The sequence below is a fragment of the Schistocerca piceifrons genome, chromosome X (genome assembly GCF_021461385.2).
Source record: "Schistocerca piceifrons isolate TAMUIC-IGC-003096 chromosome X, iqSchPice1.1, whole genome shotgun sequence".
NCBI lineage: Eukaryota > Metazoa > Arthropoda > Insecta > Orthoptera > Acrididae > Schistocerca > Schistocerca piceifrons.
The window spans coordinates 117,146,127-117,164,173 of record NC_060149.1 but is presented as its reverse complement, the minus strand read 5'-3'; the positions used below and the strand labels follow the sequence as shown (position 1 = coordinate 117,164,173).

General features: G+C 40.3%; 1 protein-coding gene across 2 annotated transcripts in view; it reads left to right on the top strand.

Annotated features, from left to right (window-relative positions):
• LOC124721592 overlaps nucleotides 1-18,047 on the top strand; it is a 125,297-nt gene that overhangs the window by 6,837 nt on the left and 100,413 nt on the right. For both annotated transcript variants that reach the window (XM_047246643.1, XM_047246642.1), the window contains exon 2: nucleotides 12,794-12,870. In XM_047246643.1, coding sequence (XP_047102599.1) covers nucleotides 12,798-12,870 — 73 coding nt within the window. In that variant the 5' untranslated portion in view covers nucleotides 12,794-12,797. The remainder of the gene's footprint in view (nucleotides 1-12,793; nucleotides 12,871-18,047) is intronic.

Sequence of the window (18,047 nt, the reverse complement as noted above, 5' to 3'; positions counted from 1 at the left end):
AGTCTTGTTTGTTGAGTCACACATTTCTAAATGAGCCCCACAAGTGCCACGAAGGGTGTCTAGTTCAGACTTGACTTCTCACCAGGTATTAATGAGCAGCTGTGGTGATAACTCTAATCTTTTCATGAAGCTGTTCCAGAGTTGACACTTTGGTATGGTACACCCTGTCCTGAACATACCCTCACTGGAAGAAATCCAGCAGAGTGGTGTCACATGACCAAGGTGGACATGGGATTGGAACACTTCTTGCAGTGCATCGTTGTGGAAATTCATCACTCAGTGCTTTATGAGCTTCCACATGTTGGTATGGAGGTGCTTCATCCTGCTGGAATGGCAGGTATTGGTGTCAATGTCTTATCTGAGGGAACACAAAATTAACCAATGTATCAAGATATCAATGAGCAGTGGCAATTGCCCCTTTAAAGAAGAAAAGGTCCAGTAATTTCATCCTCCATTAAGCCACACCAAATGTAGACCTCTGGGCTTTCTCGTTGATATTTCATGGCTTCTTGAGGACGTTTACTACTCCAAATTCACACATAGCATCTGCTGACCTTTCCAATAAGATGAAATGTTGCCTCATCAGAAAACAATTTTAACCAAGAAGCAGTTGTCTGTCGATGCATTAAAAATGTCTTCAGGAAATGTTTCTCTTTTGTGTCGGGCTTCACCTCATGTACAATAGCACTTTGTATGCGTAAAGCCTTAGGTGCTTGTGTAGCACGTTGTGGGTAATTGATTTTGGTACACCAAGCTCACATGATGCTGTACAAATGGATTCCTTAGAACTTCTTGCAGATGTATCTAAAATGCAATTAAGAGTCTCCTCTCATTTTCTTGATGGCCCACCACCATGCTTCTTAGCAAGAGATCCTGTCTCTCTAGAAATGCTGCTTTCCACATCTGGAATCTCTTGGTGTTGGGAGGTTTCTGTGGTACTCTGCTCAGAAACATCATTGAACTGCAGTAATGGATCCTAATTCTGCATACAACCACACTGTTTGTGCTTTCACAGAATTCGTTGCCATTTTCAATTGTTTGAAAATCTCTCAGTTTCTTCAGTGTTCAGCTCCATGAATAAAAAACTCAATAGAAATATAAATGAACTTGATACAGAATTATAAATAATAAAATTTCACAGCTAATCTACCATGTACAATCTAGGTTCGTTATTATGATCAGTATAAGTTTTTTAAATTGAAAGTGTTAAGATTTTTCTTGGCAATATTCTTGTGGCTATAATTTTTCAGTACACCTCAAAGCATCCATTTGTAGTGTAACCATTCTTTTTATGTGAGGCTCATTTCATTTAAAATCACCCAAAATAATGAAACATTGCAGCCCTCATGTCGCAAATGTTTTTATAAAATTTGTGCAAAAAGTATGTAATGAAGGAAAGGTAAAATAGTTTTTCCAGATTTTGTGTTGAAAACTGCAGTTAGAAGGCCATTTTCAAATGTTTGTCACTTTTACAAACTGATGTTAGTAGGAAAGGTGAGTTAAAAGTTAAACATTTGTAACTACCATTACTTCTCCTCCTCCTCCCCCTTCTCTCTCTCTCTCTCTCTCTCTCTCTCTCTCTCTCTCTCTCTCTCTCTCTTTCTTTCGCCCCCTCAGATGGGTCAACTAAAGACCACGTGCTAATTTCCATTCCTTATGCATGGTTGTCTTCTTATCTTCCAGTACTCTTTCATCTGTTCACTAGGTTTTTTCCTTCCTGTCTTCTGACCACTTCATAGGATATTTTTTCCCACCCTTTTGCCTTGGAATCCTTCCATATTCAACATTTCTTCCCTAAACACTTTTGTGTTAGTTGTCCCTTCAGCTTTTACATTATTTTTTTCTAAATCCTTTTTACTTCTTGGATCAAATTTGCAGTTAACTTCTTACACCACAAATATTTGAAGATTGTTTTTTGTCTATCTACTGTCTTGCATTCATTATAAATGTCCAAAAAATACCAGTCTTCTTTTTCTCATTACTTCTGCTATGTTTTCAATGTTTCAATAAACTTCAACATATTTTCCAACCTTCCTTAGTTTTTTGTGGGCCTAGTATTTCCTAAAGATTCACCTTCCTATTATTTATAGTTTAAAGCTAGACATTTGCATGCATAAGGAGATTATTGCTTCATTACGTTATTGTAATGCCTTATTTTTGCATTTTTAGAAAGGTATTTTTTTCTTGTAAAAGTCTTTGGTTTTAACATATGTTCTCCCCAGTACCTTCCATATGGCCTAAACTTCTTTATTTTTGAATCAGGTTTCTTCTAGTTGGTGTCATTGGAAACATAAAAGATTCAATGATGATATGAAGTTATTAAATTTCTGGAATTATGCATACAAATATTTACAAATCTTCTAATGAAAATAGTTTCTAAGTTTTTATTTTGTCATCAATTTCAGAAATTTTTTCGCCAAAATCACAAGTTTCACCATCTTCATTTTTATTTCACATAATGCCTGCTATTATACTTTTTAACATAAAAAAATCAGAATGGTGTTTCTTCTGTTTAGTAATTTAAAACTGAAAATCATAAATAAAAATATATTCATTTTATTTTGTGACTTTTAGTGTTCAACATATCATCTTCAGTTCACATAAAATACATTCATAACATTCTAAAATGTGTTCATTCTTTTAAACAAGTTATCAATGGAGAATACCGTGTTGGATACAAAAGTATATAAGTGACCAGTCCTTCTGGTTGTAATAGGAATAGGCAAAGTAATTAATGCAGATATGTATCGCTCTCTGCCTCCTGGCCCACACATCCTGAGATGCAGACCATGCTACTTTTCTCCATCTTTACCGCACTCTGGTTTTGTCGAGACTAGATAATGGTTGTCAGGTTTATGGTTTGGAGGCTCCTTCCATTCTGAAACTACTTGACTCTGTTCATCATTATGGGGTGCGTCTGGCTATCAGTGCTTTTTGCACTAGTCCCGTCAACAGTCTCCTCACAGAAGTGGGGATTCCCCCATTACAAATGCGATGGAGCCAACTCCTGGTTTCTGAGGCAATCACCATTCAACAATTATGTGACCATCCTGTGTACTCCATCCTCTTTGCAAATGAGGGATATCTCCCTCCTGATACCTTCCCTCAGTTGGGATTACCAGTGCGATTGTCTCTCATGTCCCTTTGTTGGGGTTTCCATCTCCACTCACTGAAAAGTGCCTCGTATATTTTATCCTGCAGGCCCCAGTCCTAAGGTCTCTGTCCCCCCCCCCCCCCCCCCCCCCAATCCCCTCCCCTGGCGATCCGGGGGTTAGAATAGTCCCGAGGTATCCTTGCCTGCCGTAAGAGGTGACTAAAAAGAGCCTCACACTTTTCGGCCCTATAAGTTCAGGTCCCATTTTATGGTTTGACCTGTCACTTTCCAGATTCCACGGAAGTGCAGGCCATGTGGGGAAGGACACCTTATGTGGTGCACGAGTGCCCTTAGATTCGATCTTCTGAACCTCTTGTCATGGCTTTGCATCTCCACCAGCAATTCAACTGTTTGGGCGAGGAAACTTTCCAGGGTATGTTATCTTTTTCCATTGTCTCCTGTCCTCTTTCACCCCCATGAGAGTATTGGATTTCTCTGCACCCGATATCCAGCACGGTAGCCAGTCCGTTGTGGTGGGGGTGTCATGTACCTATTTGGTGGTAGCCCCCTGACAACACAGGGATCACACTGCTGATGCCTGAGCTGTAAACTCCCCACGTATGCCAAGGTGTAGATGCCTGTCTCCTGGGGCATCAGGACTCCTAGCAACGGCCATCGTGCCAGGTGGCCTTTACTGTGGCTGGGTGGTGTGGGGAGAGCCCCTGATCAGAATGAGTGGCATCAGGGCGGATGACCCGAAATGATGCGGACTAAGTCATCTCTTGCTGGTGACCGTACGGCACCAGCAGTCTCTTAAGAAGAGCAAGATTGAGTACAATGCTGACAGATATGACCCTAAATTGTGTCCCTCCCTCGGTACACCATGAGAGGAACGTAGGACTACAGAAAGAAGAAAGCCATATTCGCCTCAGTATTTAGTCTATAGCAGAATGGATGGGGACTCCTTTCTACTTATGAAGCCTCAATTTTTCATTGAACATCTTGAGGATAAGTTTGGGGACATGACAGTGCTGTCCAAGATGAGAAGTGGTGCAGTCTTGATTCAGAAAGCATCCCCAACCCAACCCCAGGCATTAATCGCTTGTGACCCACTGGGTGATATTTCTGTTTCCGTCACTCTCCATAAAAGCCTCAACATGGTGAAGGGGATTATTTTCCAGTGTGACATCCTCGTGCAGTCTGACAATGAGCGCTGCACCGATCTAGAATGGCGGGTTGTTCATTTCATCCGGCGTGTTTACAGATAGCCCAAAGACAACAGGATTGCTACCGATGCCTTCACCTTGGCTCCCCCTGCGGGTATTCCTGCCTGTAGTAAGAGGCGACTAAAAGGACTCTCACACATTTCAGCCTTTATATGATGGTCCCCTGTGGGGTTTGACCTCCATTTTTCAAAATTTTCCTTAAGAGTGAGCCAATTGGGGAAGTGCGCCTTACATGGTGCATAGTGTCCATCATGCGCTGAGACCCCTCGCATCCTTCGTCGAGGTGGATCTGCACTTCCGCTGATTCTCCAGCTGTTGGGCAAGGTCACCCTCCTGGGTGTGTTATCTTCCATCCTCTGTGCAGTATCACTTTCTGCACTGTCAACAATAATAGACTTCTTAGCTCATTTGCGCCTGATATCCAGCACGGTAGCCAGTCCATTGTGATGGGACCGCCATGTACCCTGTTGGTTGTAGCCCCCTGACCACACAGGGATCACTCTGCTGATGCCTGCACCATTAACTCCCCACATATGCCAAGGAGTAGATGTCCATCACCCTGGGGCATCGGGACACCCGGCAATGGCCATCCTGCCAGGTGGCCTTTGCTGTGGCTGGGTGGCACCCTTGGGGAGGGCCCCTGGCTGGAGTGGGTGGCATCAGGGCGAATGACACACCATTGGGAGGAATGCCAGGCTAACGGTGGCAGCGAAGCTTGTTCACCCTGGTACCTCATATGTACGAGAGTAGATGGGGAACCTTTCTTGTCAATGAAACCTTAGTTTTTTGTGGAGCGTTTAGAGGACAAGTTTGAGGATGTGGAGGGCTTGTCCAAAATGCGGTCAATGTCAGTGCTGATCAAAACGGCATCCTCTGCCCAGTCACGGGCACTACTTGCCTGTGACAAAGTGGGGGATGTTTCTGTTTCCATCATTCCCCGTAAGAGCTTAAATATGGTCCAGGGTATCATATTTCACAGGGACATCCCTTTGCAGTCTGGCAATGAGCTGCATGCTAATTTAGAACGGCGAGGTATCCATTTAGTCCGATGCGTCCACCGGGGTCTGAGTGGTAATCAGGTTGCCACTGGTGCCTTTATCTTGACCTTCGAGGGTGACACATTACCTGAGAAGGTCAAGGTGATGGTCTACCGCTGTGATGTAAAGTCATATATCCTTCCTCCAATGCGGTGCTGGAAGTATGGCCATATGTCTTCCCGCTGTATTTCCAGCATCACCTGTTGGGATTGTAGACGTCCTTCACATCCCAATACTCCCTGTGCCCCGCCTCCCATCTGTGTCGACTGCGGAGAGCACCATTCGCCTTGCTTGCCAGACTGCAGGATTCACCAGAAATAAAGAAAAATAATGGAATACAGGAGAGCCTGGACCAATTGACCTACACAGAGGCTAAGAGAAAATGTGAGAGGCTACATCCTGTGCATATGACGTCAACCAATGCTGCCGCTATGACAACGGTTCTACGATCTTCCATTCTGCTGTGTACAGTTGGCTCACAGAGCTGTCTGACTCCACCTACCACCTTGATGGTGGGGGGCACTTCCCTCGCTGTTGCTCCTGCACAACCTACTTGAAGAGCAACCCCCCCCCCCCCCCCCCCCCGCCACTTTTAGTGGACCCTCTATCTTAGGCAAGTAACTTCTGAATCGCAGGACTGATGACCTCGCCATTCAGTCCCATAACCCCCATCAATCATCAATCAGTCAATCATTCAAAATTGAGAAAAACAGAGGCATGATTGAGCTTAGAATACTCGGATAAGGTCTTAGCAAATGCTTCATAGACTAAACAAGAGAAACTGACAAGTGGCTGGCTGTGGTATTTATCAGCAGTATTACATCTGCGACCAAATCATCCTAACTTGCAGGCTGTGCTTTCCATGAGACTTAGATAACATCAACTCAAAGGCTACACAGCTAGAGGGTTGGGTGGTTTGGGGGAGGAGACCAGACAGCAAGGTCATCGGTCTCATAGAATTAGGGAAGGATGGGGAAGGAAGTCGGCCATTCCCTTTCAATGGAACCATCCTAGCATTTGCCTGGAGCAATTTAGGGAAATAATGGAAAACCTAAATCAGGATGGCCGGGCACGGGATTGAACCGTCGTCCTCTCGAATGCGAGTCCAGTGTGCTAGCCACTGTGCCACCTCGCTCGGTCACAGCTAGAGGATTTCTGACTGCACGTCTGTATCAATAATCCCACTGAGTGGGGAATGTGAGTCATTGTCAGAAAGAAAAATGCGATACTCATTGTAATGTTAAGTTATTTCATTGTATTGCACTCAAATAAGTGACTTCTTTCCACATCCTTAAGATCCCTCTCTGCTGGATTTGTGGAATATGATGAATGCAGTGAATATAACTGATTTTTCAATTTTATCTGTTAGCATATAACTGTTGAATCAGAACCAATTTTAGTGCACTGAATGATGATATCTTCGCAGTTCATGCATTATCATAGGGAATTTACAATAGTTATATTAATATATCTTTTGATAGCTCATTTTTACAGTAAATGTTTTGCCACTGAATTGACATTTGTAGTGTGTAAACTATTTCCTTAGTGTTGATTAACTGCTGTATGGGAATGAGTTGCAGCATGGGAGCATGCACCACATCCTTACAGTATTGTATCAGCTCCGCACCATACTTTGTGCTTTGCACTGAGTGTATGAGGTGTATATTTAACTTTTTCTCACCAAGGAAAAGTTGTAGGTAGTGTCCATGTTGTACAAGGAACTACTTTATTTCTTGTTCTTGCACAAACATCATGAACATAGCACAATAAGAGGAACTATTCCATTCAACAGTGGATGCTGTTTACATTAAATTTTAGACTATTTGCCAGCAGCAATATAAAACATCAGCAGCCCAAAATCTTTTGTCTTGCATCAATTGAGACCTAGGATGACGAGCTCATGTGAAAAAGTTTTCTTTTCATATATTACTTTGTAAGTTTGAGTATGGTAGTGTCCTCCCTAATAATCTGGGTTGTCTTTATTTATGTCAGAAGTACCAAAGAAAACAGATCTTGTTTATAATGAATGTGAAGTATACATGGACAAATTAATCAGTTGACAAATTATAAACAAATAAATTGGAACAGATGATATAAAGTACTACACAAAACATAAAAGGGCATAATAAGATGTGTACGCTTTACAGAATATTTATACAAGTTATAACAAGTGTTTTACTACATTGATAGTTTTTGTTTTAGCCAGTGCTAGTTCCAGTCCTGTGCACAAATCCAGACAAAGGAGGCACTTCTTGGCATACCTAGAAATTTCTTCCTCACCACATTTGCATAGTGAGTCATCATCTTGCACATATTGAGGTTTTCCTTGGATCTCACAACTCGTCTGTACAATATGTTGAAGAACTTGCACATGCGCTATCCCTTTTCATGGACAGGAACAACTCTTCTTCCAGTTTCATATGTTATGGACGATCAGGATACTTCTGTTTCCATAGTTCATCCTTGGCTTTTCTTGGAACAGATTGAAGTGGAACGGAAGGTGGTAAGAAACTCTTCCTGGACTTCAGGCGAGCTGAGGTGGCTGAAAATCTTGGTTGTGTTGACAGATAGATCTTTAGCATAGCTCAAGATCTAGGTTATGATGTGGAAGGTGACAGCTGGGTTGAGAGTTGGCAAAACCAACAAATGTGAATAAGAAATAAAGGTTGTGGTAAAAGATTGATCTGTAATGTTGCATAAAGTCTATGTTTGATGCACATCTAACACATTATAAATAACTGAAACCTCAAAGTAAATGTTGAAAAGTAATAGTCAAATTTGTATGAGTGTTTTGATGCATGTTACGTACATATATTGCACATAAATTATGAATAGTGCAAAGGAAGGGGGGGGGGGGGGAGGCACTTTGTAATGCTTACACACTTTATGATTTATTTTATTTTCCTTGGTAGACTGCCAAGCAGTTTACTCACTGTGGAATATACTCCTTGCTGATCCAATACTTAAATTCTTTATATGTATTTGAAGTTCAGTTTTCGTTTTAGTATAATGTCATGAATGTGAGCATTATTCTCAATTAATAATCTAGTGTTAATAATGGTCTTCACTGAAGAACAAATGTACACTGACTCTGCTCTCTGTTGTCAGTCTGACAAATAGGTGGGCAGGTCCTGTAACCAAGCAAATAGTTGGTACATTGCCCAGTGAAGGTATTTGCTTCATTCTGAGATGTAAGGAAAGACCGAGGTACAACCAAATGGAGTGTGAGTAGATGACATTAGAAAGCTTGCAGTGTCAGTATGGTTGTATAGAGCTGAAAACCATAAGGCATGGAGAAGACTGGAAGAGACCTTTATTTCTCAGCCAGTGTAAATGGCTGATTATGATGATGAAATAGGCCAATTGAACAAGAAGTCTCCAGACAGGCCATTGTGAAGAAGCTGTTATTTTCTGCTGTGGTGTGAGGCACTGACATTATAGAACTGAAAAGGAGAAGATGGAAGCGGTCTAAAATTAGGGAAATTTACAGGTTTTTTTTACTGTGAGGTACATTTCAAGAGGATTCTGAATATGAAGTGGGCACAGTGTGTGATGACAAAGTTGAAGTTAGGCTAGAAGATTCGGAAACAGAGGAAGACAGCAGTGAAGGTGACATGTAACTTGCTTGAGGAAAACAACCATTACTATGTTGGAAGGAACAATAAGGAAAAATGGAATAATGTTTCACCATCATAGAGAGGAGTGTCTCGCAGGGTCCATAATATTATTCAACAGTTACATGGACCTATAGTTGTGGTGAAAGCAACAAGAATGCCATTGGAATGGTGGAACTACATCATAGATGACGACATTTTTCCATTACAATGTAGAAAGAAATTATCCCATTGGCAATGGTTATATTTTTTGCAATGATCAATATGAACGGAATGAGTGCTCAAGTAATTTATTTTGCCAACAGTGAAAATTTTATCAGAAGAAAAGCATTCCTAAAACACTATCACATGCATTAGTTTGCCTCACTTGCTTCGAAGAAGTTTTACACCTCAGGAATTTATATACATCGCCAGCAGAAGCTAAATCATGATAGGCCAACATGTGAAGAAGAAACAGAAAATTAAAAGCAAAAATAAAGAAAATGGAGTCGTGGTCAGGAAGAAAAGGTGTAATACCTGCACAGTACAGAAAAGACTGACTAAATGTTGTTGCAGAATGTGCCAAAAGCCAATCTGTTTGAAGTTCACTGAAACATTTCCTCTGCAGCAACATTCCTCATGCGTTACCACAGCACAACAGTGCTAATGATAAAATTGAATGATTAATACTTCTGCTGTTGTTGTTCTATTATGTCTTCATTTTTCTGTAAAGATGTTTGCCATTTATTATACAGGGTGATTCAAAAAGAATACCACAACTTTAAAAATGTGTATTTAATGAAAGAAACATAATATAACCTTCTGTTATACATCATTACAAAGAGTATTTAAAAAGGTTTTTTTTCACTCAAAAACAAGTTCAGAGATGTTCAATATGGCCCCCTCCAGACACTCGAGCAATATCAACTCGATACTCCAACTCGTTCCACACTCTCTGGAGATGTTAGAGAATTGGCTGTTCCCTCAGCTCGAACAAGAAGCACAACAATTCATATTTCAGCAGGATGGAGCGCCACCACATTGGCACTTATCTGTCCGTAACTACCTGAACGTCAACTACCCGAGGCGATGGATCGGCCGCCAGGCAGCCCGTGACAGAGCACTTCATCACTGGCCTCCAAGAAGCCCTGATCTTACCCCCTGCGATTTTTTTCTTATGGGGGTATGTTAAGGATATGGTGTTTCGGCCACCTCTCCCAGCAACCATTGATGATTTGAAACGAGAAATAACAGCAGCTATCCAAACTGTTACGCCTGATATGCTACAGAGAGTGTGGAACGAGTTGGAGTATCGGGTTGATATTGCTCGAGTGTCTGGAGGGGGCCATATTAAACATCTCTGAACTTGTTTTTGAGTGAAAAAAAAAACCTTTTTAAATACTCTTTGTAATGATGTATAACAGAAGGTTATATTATGTTTCTTTCATTAAATACACATTTTTAAAGTTGTGGTATTCTTTTTGAATCACCCTGTATGTTTCATTAGTAAAATCTGATAAAAACTAAGTGAATATTTGAAAAGGTTTTCAAATGCTGCTACCACTAACAAAATTTGTTGACAACTAAATTATTTATTTAGCAACATGTTTTGATGTGATACTTCATCATCAGGCTGTATTGGCATTACAAAAACATTTAAGACAAGTGTACAGATATTTAAGTTTCTTTACATGACTCTTGTGTGTAAAAGGCAAGCATAGTAAAGAAATAAAAGCATATTTCCTGAACAGGGTGCTGGATGATTCAAGGGTGAGGGTAAAGTTTAGTAATGGTAAAAAATTGTAAGGGGCATGTGGTTACTCCTAGTTGCCTTAAACATTTGAAAGTTGAAAGGCATCCTAGTGGCATACTATTTTCCTACTGTACAAAAGTTTCTAGCAACAGTTTAGAGCCTTTCACTATAACATATTTATTATATATACTATTGTAAATCTGCGGTGTGTGTGCATGCACGCATGCGCGCGTGTGTGTGTGTGTGTGTGTGTGTGTGTGTGTGTGTGTCAATTTTTTAAGTAATTTCTTTTCTTATCAGTTCCCTGTGATCAAGTAGCTTTTCCTTGCGTGGTCACAGCAACACATATTCAGTTTGCAGAGTAATTTTGACAAGTCATATACAGTGATTCCCCTTCTTTTCTCTTTCCATTTTCTTCTTTTCCTCAGTTGTACTTACCTTTGGACATAGATGTATATTCAGATCCAACTTGTCATTGCTTGTATTATTTTGGTCCCCCAAATATTAGCAATGATAGATGATGAATTGGTGTATGTAGGGCAACTGTAAAACCTACCGTATATACAGTAAAATAAGTAAACAGGAGAATAAAAATACACCGTATTTCACCGGGCACCTGAATGGAGTAATTAAGAGTAAATTCTCTGTGTCCGTGAAATGGAACATTATTATAAATATTTACACACTACCAACACTTAACATATGGCAATATGGTATGTGTTAACATTGTAAAATGATCATTGCTCAGTGAGCAGTGGAAAGATACGTGCTGGGAGTAATGAGAAAGACAAAGAAGAAACACAGATGTTACTATGAACGTAATTTTTATGTTATTGGATGGAAATGATAAAAGTTGACCATATAGTTAGATGAACTTACAGAAGATGCGCTAAATGTATCATTTGTTAGGTGTATCATGATAAGAAATAATCTGAAGGCTTATCATATGGGAGATAGCAAGCCACAGTTGTAACCATGAACTTAAAATTGTAAAATGTGGAAAAATGTGGAAGATTTCATTATCCAGCTGTTTTTCTTTTTAGCCATTTCACTGCTCTTGAGAAGACAGCATAAATCTTCAGTGTTCATTAATGATGAATACACACAGCAATATTGACACTACCATTTACAAGATAACAATATGCATTGCTATTCCCTCTCCCTCCCTCCCCTCCCTCCCCTCCCTCCGTCCTTCTCTCCTTCTCTCGTTCTCTCCCCCCTCTCCTGGACTCATCCCCCACACCCTCCCCTCCCCTTCTTCCTCCTCTTCACATCCCCAACCCACACACAAAGGAAACAGATGTGTACATTATGTTCTTGCAAACGCTTATTACTAAGAGTATCTTCACACACACACACACACACACACCACATACACACACAATTTTACATGTGGCACTGTAAAAAAAATCATAAATTTATTTAGAGCCCTATCACTTCTCCACCCATACAAAATTTTCAGTTCATGGTTCTTGTTTCTGTGGCTAGTGTATTTGATCACAACAGGAAGACAGGTTCTGTTCTTGTGTTCTGGTCAGAAGAAAACTGATTTTTTCTGCTTTGCATTTTGAAGATATTAAAATATTTGAAAACTGACCAGCAACATTTTGTTGGCATGTTATGTTGCAAAAGAAACAGAAAAGCCTCTCACAATCACAATTATGTATCTAAATCAAGTCACTGTGCTGCAGTAAATTTCACAAATTTACATCCTGTGTGTGGAAGATTTAAAATGACTGTGAAAATTTATATGTTTTAAAAATTGATCTAATGTTCTTCCTTAGCTCTTGCAGATTATCTGTATTTACAGACATAGTGTTCTTTGTATCTTTAGTCAGCTAGACAGTAGTCATTCATATCACATGGTAGTCATTATGGAAACTACTTCGTGATTTTTTTTGTAAGTAGTATCGCATGTTAAATAATCTGTATCTCTGTGAACATACTCCTAAAAATGAGTACTCACAAAATTTGAAGTAACTGTTGTAAGAAGTGAAGTAAATATTTTGTGGTGGTTTCAGTGTAAAAGTGTACTATAATTTTAAATCTGACTCTTTCCATTAACTAACTAGTGGATTTGTCTTCTGTAGCAATATGGAAGAGACAGGAGGAGATGACATGGAAGATGATGAGACATTCACTAGCCCATTTCCAAATAATGAAATAAGTGAGTATTTACAACCATTTTCTGTTGTCTGTTACTTGAGATGTTATTGTTTTTATTGTACGGTCTCCTACAAATAACACTGAGCATAAACACTGGAACTGCAATAAAAGTTGAAGCTGGATTTTCTAAATTAGTGTATTGGTTTTAAAAGAAAATAGACAATGGACATACTAATTATGTATCCCATTTTCTTTGTAAATCATGTGACACACATGTTTCAGTAAACATTGGGCCTTTTGTTCTCAACGTTGTTTGTATATTGGTCACATGAATTACACTTTCACATAACATAGGAATGAAACACACAGAAAACTAAAGGACAAATATTTTCTGAATATGAAATAAAATAGCTATACGGACAATTTCCTTATGGTCATTTTATGTTGTCACATCGAAACCGTAGTCCAGCCAAAATCTGAAGACAGGTTCATCAGTGAAGTTCAACACTGAGAACTAAAAGCGCATTTTTTACTGACACCAACATATAGCGAGAACAGAACTGGTCTCCTGTGGGAGAAAGCTGTTATTTATACAAACTTTGAATGTTCTAGAATGCTAGTATTTATATAACATTGGCTATTGCAAATATACAAGCATTACAAACATAAGATATTTCAAGAACCTTCCAGAAATGATAGAGGCAAAATAACAAATAATTGTTGGTGTTTGTGTTCGAACCAGTAACCCGCGGCGCGTCAGTTAGCAACACTAACCACTACACCAGACTACATGCAACAGAGCTTGCAGCATTGTTCCCTGCCCTGGAGAAACAGCTAGCCACTGTTTCAGAAGTCCTCACTGGAGTTGATTGCAGTAACCTAAGTCTAGATCATGTCAGTGGCCCTCTGTATGCGTCACTGGTTGAGCCTTGCATTTTGGTCATGTTGCTATATCTTCCTCACTATTATGAGCACTGAAGGTAGCCCTCCCATCAAAATTTTGTGATCATCAAGTGGGTCTTCAGTTTCCTTGAATCTATTCTTCTGTACTGTAGTAGGGCTTCATACAGAGGACACTGATGATGTTTCTGCATTTTTGTCTTTATGGTGAAGGGTCATAACCTTAAACATCATATGTGATATCTGAGAAAACACAAAGGGTACAATACGGCCAAAATGAATGCTTTAGTAATTTTTCTGATGAACAGGTGTAAAAAGTCATGCCAAGTCTCCTGCACTGTATCTCATTGGCTAGTGTGTGGTGTTACAGCAGTCTTGGTCTTTCCCCTGGGTGTCCAGTGTCCATATGAGAGCCAGCTACCTTACTTCTTCAGTCCTAGTGATGGGGTTTTTAATGTGGTCATCCTGATTATCATTTGGCTGAAATGGGAACCTTCCCAAGAGGTTTATTCCAATTCAGTGGAATGGTGCTGCTGCAGGCTGGGTTGCTACCAGATGGGCCAGAGGTAATCGTGGATGTGCTTCCCTCACTGGCATTCCTTTCAGGGGCTCACATAGTGTGTAATGGTTCAGTATAGACCTGGCCAGTGATACCAGTGTCTGATTCCATCTAGAGTCTTCGTGAATCTCAAGTGACCAGATGTTGATGCGTTGTAGACATACATAAGGATTGCTGTCAGCAGATGAGGTGGGAAGGTAAACAACCATTTCCACCATGTTGGATCATATTCATTGTATACATTGTACTTAGAATCCTCCTTTGGTTGGTTCCTCAGTCTTTAGGGCTTCTATGGTTTTAACCAATGCTGGATCTTCCCTCTTTTCAGCAGCAGTGTTTTAATGCAGCGATGACTGACATATTGTCTATGCTACTTTGTTCTGCAAGCGGATTACTTAAAAAGCAGACAATGTCCTTGTGTTTGTGTCAGTTTTTGTATACAACTGTGATGTCATACTCCTGAGGCCTCAGTGCCCATCGCTAGTGCAGAACCTCCTTTTTAAAGACAATGAAAGATCTTTCTTGTGCTTCATTCCAGGAAAATTTATTGTCTCCTCTCATTGCAAGGGGCATGCCTTAGTAGGGAAGTGCTTTGTGAATTGTACACTATGGGCAGATTTTGAGAAATCTTCTTGTATCACAAATGTGCCAAGGAGTCTGGAAATCTGTGACTGCTCAAATTGTTCCTGGATCAGGACAGACTCCAAGACCATTCACTAGGTGCCCCAGTATTGCCATTTCTTGGGCAACAAAGAGGCGCTTTTTTGGATTCAGGCAGGGAGCTGAAGTCTGAACACACATCCAATGCAGTTGTCAGTCAGTTTAGATGTTCTTCAAATGTCTTTGAAAAATGACGATGTTGTCCAAATAACAAAGAAACATTGTCCATTTATGGTGACAAAGCAGATTGTCTATCATAAGTTCAAAGGTGGCTGGAGTGTTACATTGCCCAAATGGCATAACTTTGAACTCACAGAGCCCATCAAGAGTTATGAAAGCAGCCTTTTTCCCAGTCAGTCTTGTCGACCTCAATTTGCCAGTAGCCTGTCACCAAGTATGTAGTCAAGATAGTTAAGAAATTCTTTGCTCCTTCAAGCACTTCAGGTGTCATCAATGCATGGCAGTGGATAAACATTGTTCTTTGTGATTCTATTCAGTCATTGGTAGTCAATGTAGAAATGCCATTGCCATTCTTCTTATCACGAGGGCCACTGGAGAGGAACAAGGATTCTCTGAAGGTAGAATGATGTCATCTTCTAGAAACTCCTCCATTTCCAGATTATCGGTCATTGAGCCAGCAACACACTATATGAATGCTGGCTACTTGGTATATGATCCCCAATGTTGATATGGTGTTTTGTCATGGGTCTCATGGTTTGTCTTTTCTTCACTCCGGTTCTGAAAGCATCTGAAAATCAACGCAGAATGGCTATTACTGGCCAGCTTTATTCTTAGATAAGGTCAGATCCTGTTAACAGTTTGATAGTACCTTTCTCCGTGCATTATCTGTCATAGTAACGGAGCATGATTCTTCATCAGTGGCAGTAAGCTGCCCTTCCTGGACTGATTTGGCTGTCCCCACACACGTGTTTATGGATGAGTAGTGGTTGCTTGTGACAGTTAGTGATCCAAGTTCTCCTTGACCACTGCAATGCTTGTGACTGTTGCTGGCATATACACTTCTTTAGTAAGCCTGAGTAGCTTTTTAACATCATGACTATATTATGTTAAACCAACAAATTTGTAAGGCTATATTCTGTGATTGATAATTATTCTTGCAATACATGTTCCTGTTGGCTGCATGTATTTCTGATTTGCAATCTTCAGCACAGTCGTTATCATATCTTGGTACATAGTCTTCTTTAACTGGTGACAATAAGCATTCAGTATTACAGAAAAGGAAGCCCTTGGGTCAACTAGTGCCCGGACTGGTAGGCCATTGATGATGACATTGATGATATTTCCTGTCACCTTGATAAATGTCTACCCTGGAGGATTTTCATCTGTGCCGGCCTCACCTCCATAGATGGTTGCCTCACTTAGTTTTCATGAAGTTGGGACTGGATGAGTGACTGGTATTTCTGTACAGCGATGGGGAACAGATAAAGTGTGTTGGGGAATGACCTCATCCAGGGTACAATGATGAAATTCAGCCTAAAGCACGACTGTAATCATCTGCAATTCACTGACATGAATAGCATTGTTGTGATGGTTGACATATTGCACATAATAGTCACTGAACACTTGTCTTCTTTCTCTGCAGTAGTGCACAATGTATCCAGGGCATCCACAGTGAAAACAGACTTCTGTGTTGTCCTCAGTTCTGCAAACATCTGTTTTACTTGCTGGTGAAGTTGGTTGTTCCTGCAGTGGTCATTTGATGGCAGCAACGTAAGTCCAAATTGGCTTTGTCGTTCTTTGTGCTGCATTCTACTTTTGGTCAATATTGGTGCAAAAGATCGACGTACCACATATACAATATTCTCTATTGCCTCCAGATATATCAAGCTGACTTTCAAGGCTGCTATCTCTTGCGTACTCAGCCCAACATTTTTGGCTGTCAAACACTGTTCTATATCTTCTCTTACTACCTGGTGTATGAGAGAGAGAGGAGCTGGTGGTGATCTACCACAACTGCCATAGGGGCAACATTTGGCATTCAATCATACATTTTTCTTCTGACTCTTCTCTGTTGCATTTCTTTGATTCACTGGCACTACCTGATGAATTCTTATGTTGTCATGACATTCTTTACCAGAAGAATTTGGTACATGTCTTCTACGATTCCTTTCATGAAGTGCAAGAGCTTGTCAACTTCTGATATATTTGGATTCACATTGTTGCAAAGGGCCAAAAGATTCTGTACATATGACTGCATTGTTTCCCCGTGACATTGGGCCCTGTTCTTCAGTTGTTCTTCTGCTAAACAGACTTGTTAATTGTTGCCAAATGTTTTCTTCAGTTCAGCCTGCAATTTGCCCCAGCTATTGGGCTTCTCTTAATTGTTGTCAAACGGTTGCTGAGCTCTGCTGTCCAAGTAAAAGTATACATTTGCCAAACACATTGTCATCCTGCCTGTTGTATTTGGGAAATCAGTTGATCCTTTCAGCCATTTCGTCGGGTCCTTATCAGTGTCTCCAGAAAACACTAATGGAGTGCCTGATGTGCAGTTGACTTACTGATGTTTTGGAATCCATCAATCTTCTGAATATACAAATCATAGGACTGGAGTGATGCACTGCTTGTGTTCCAGTTTCTGTCCATGTAGGCGACAGCTTATGGGTTCCGTAATTGGAGCCACTGTGATGTAGATATTGTGAAGTACCCGGCAGCTCCACCAAACAATGTCATGGAAATTGGAACCTGCACCATGCTAGCAGGCGACACTAATCACTACACCACAGTAAATACCAGCACTTGCAACAACTTACAGATGTGTTGTTCTTGTTTTATTCTACAAAATGCTCTTTTCTGCTGTTACCTGAAAATTAACAGAATCCATATATCTGTGAAAAACGTACATAATGGCTTTCTTCACTTTTAGACAAACATTTGGAATTAAATATGGACTGTTAAAGAAAATTTATTTTCGTCCTTTTTAACAAATGTTAAAAAATTACGCATACACACAAAACATCATTTATGTTTCCTTTCATCCTTCATATGAGTGTTGCAGAGCATCCTACAGAAAAAGAGGGTGCAATATGCAATGAATATTTTTCCACATGAACCATACAGTCAGCCTTATCTTTCTTTTTGAATGTTGCAGAATGTCCTTG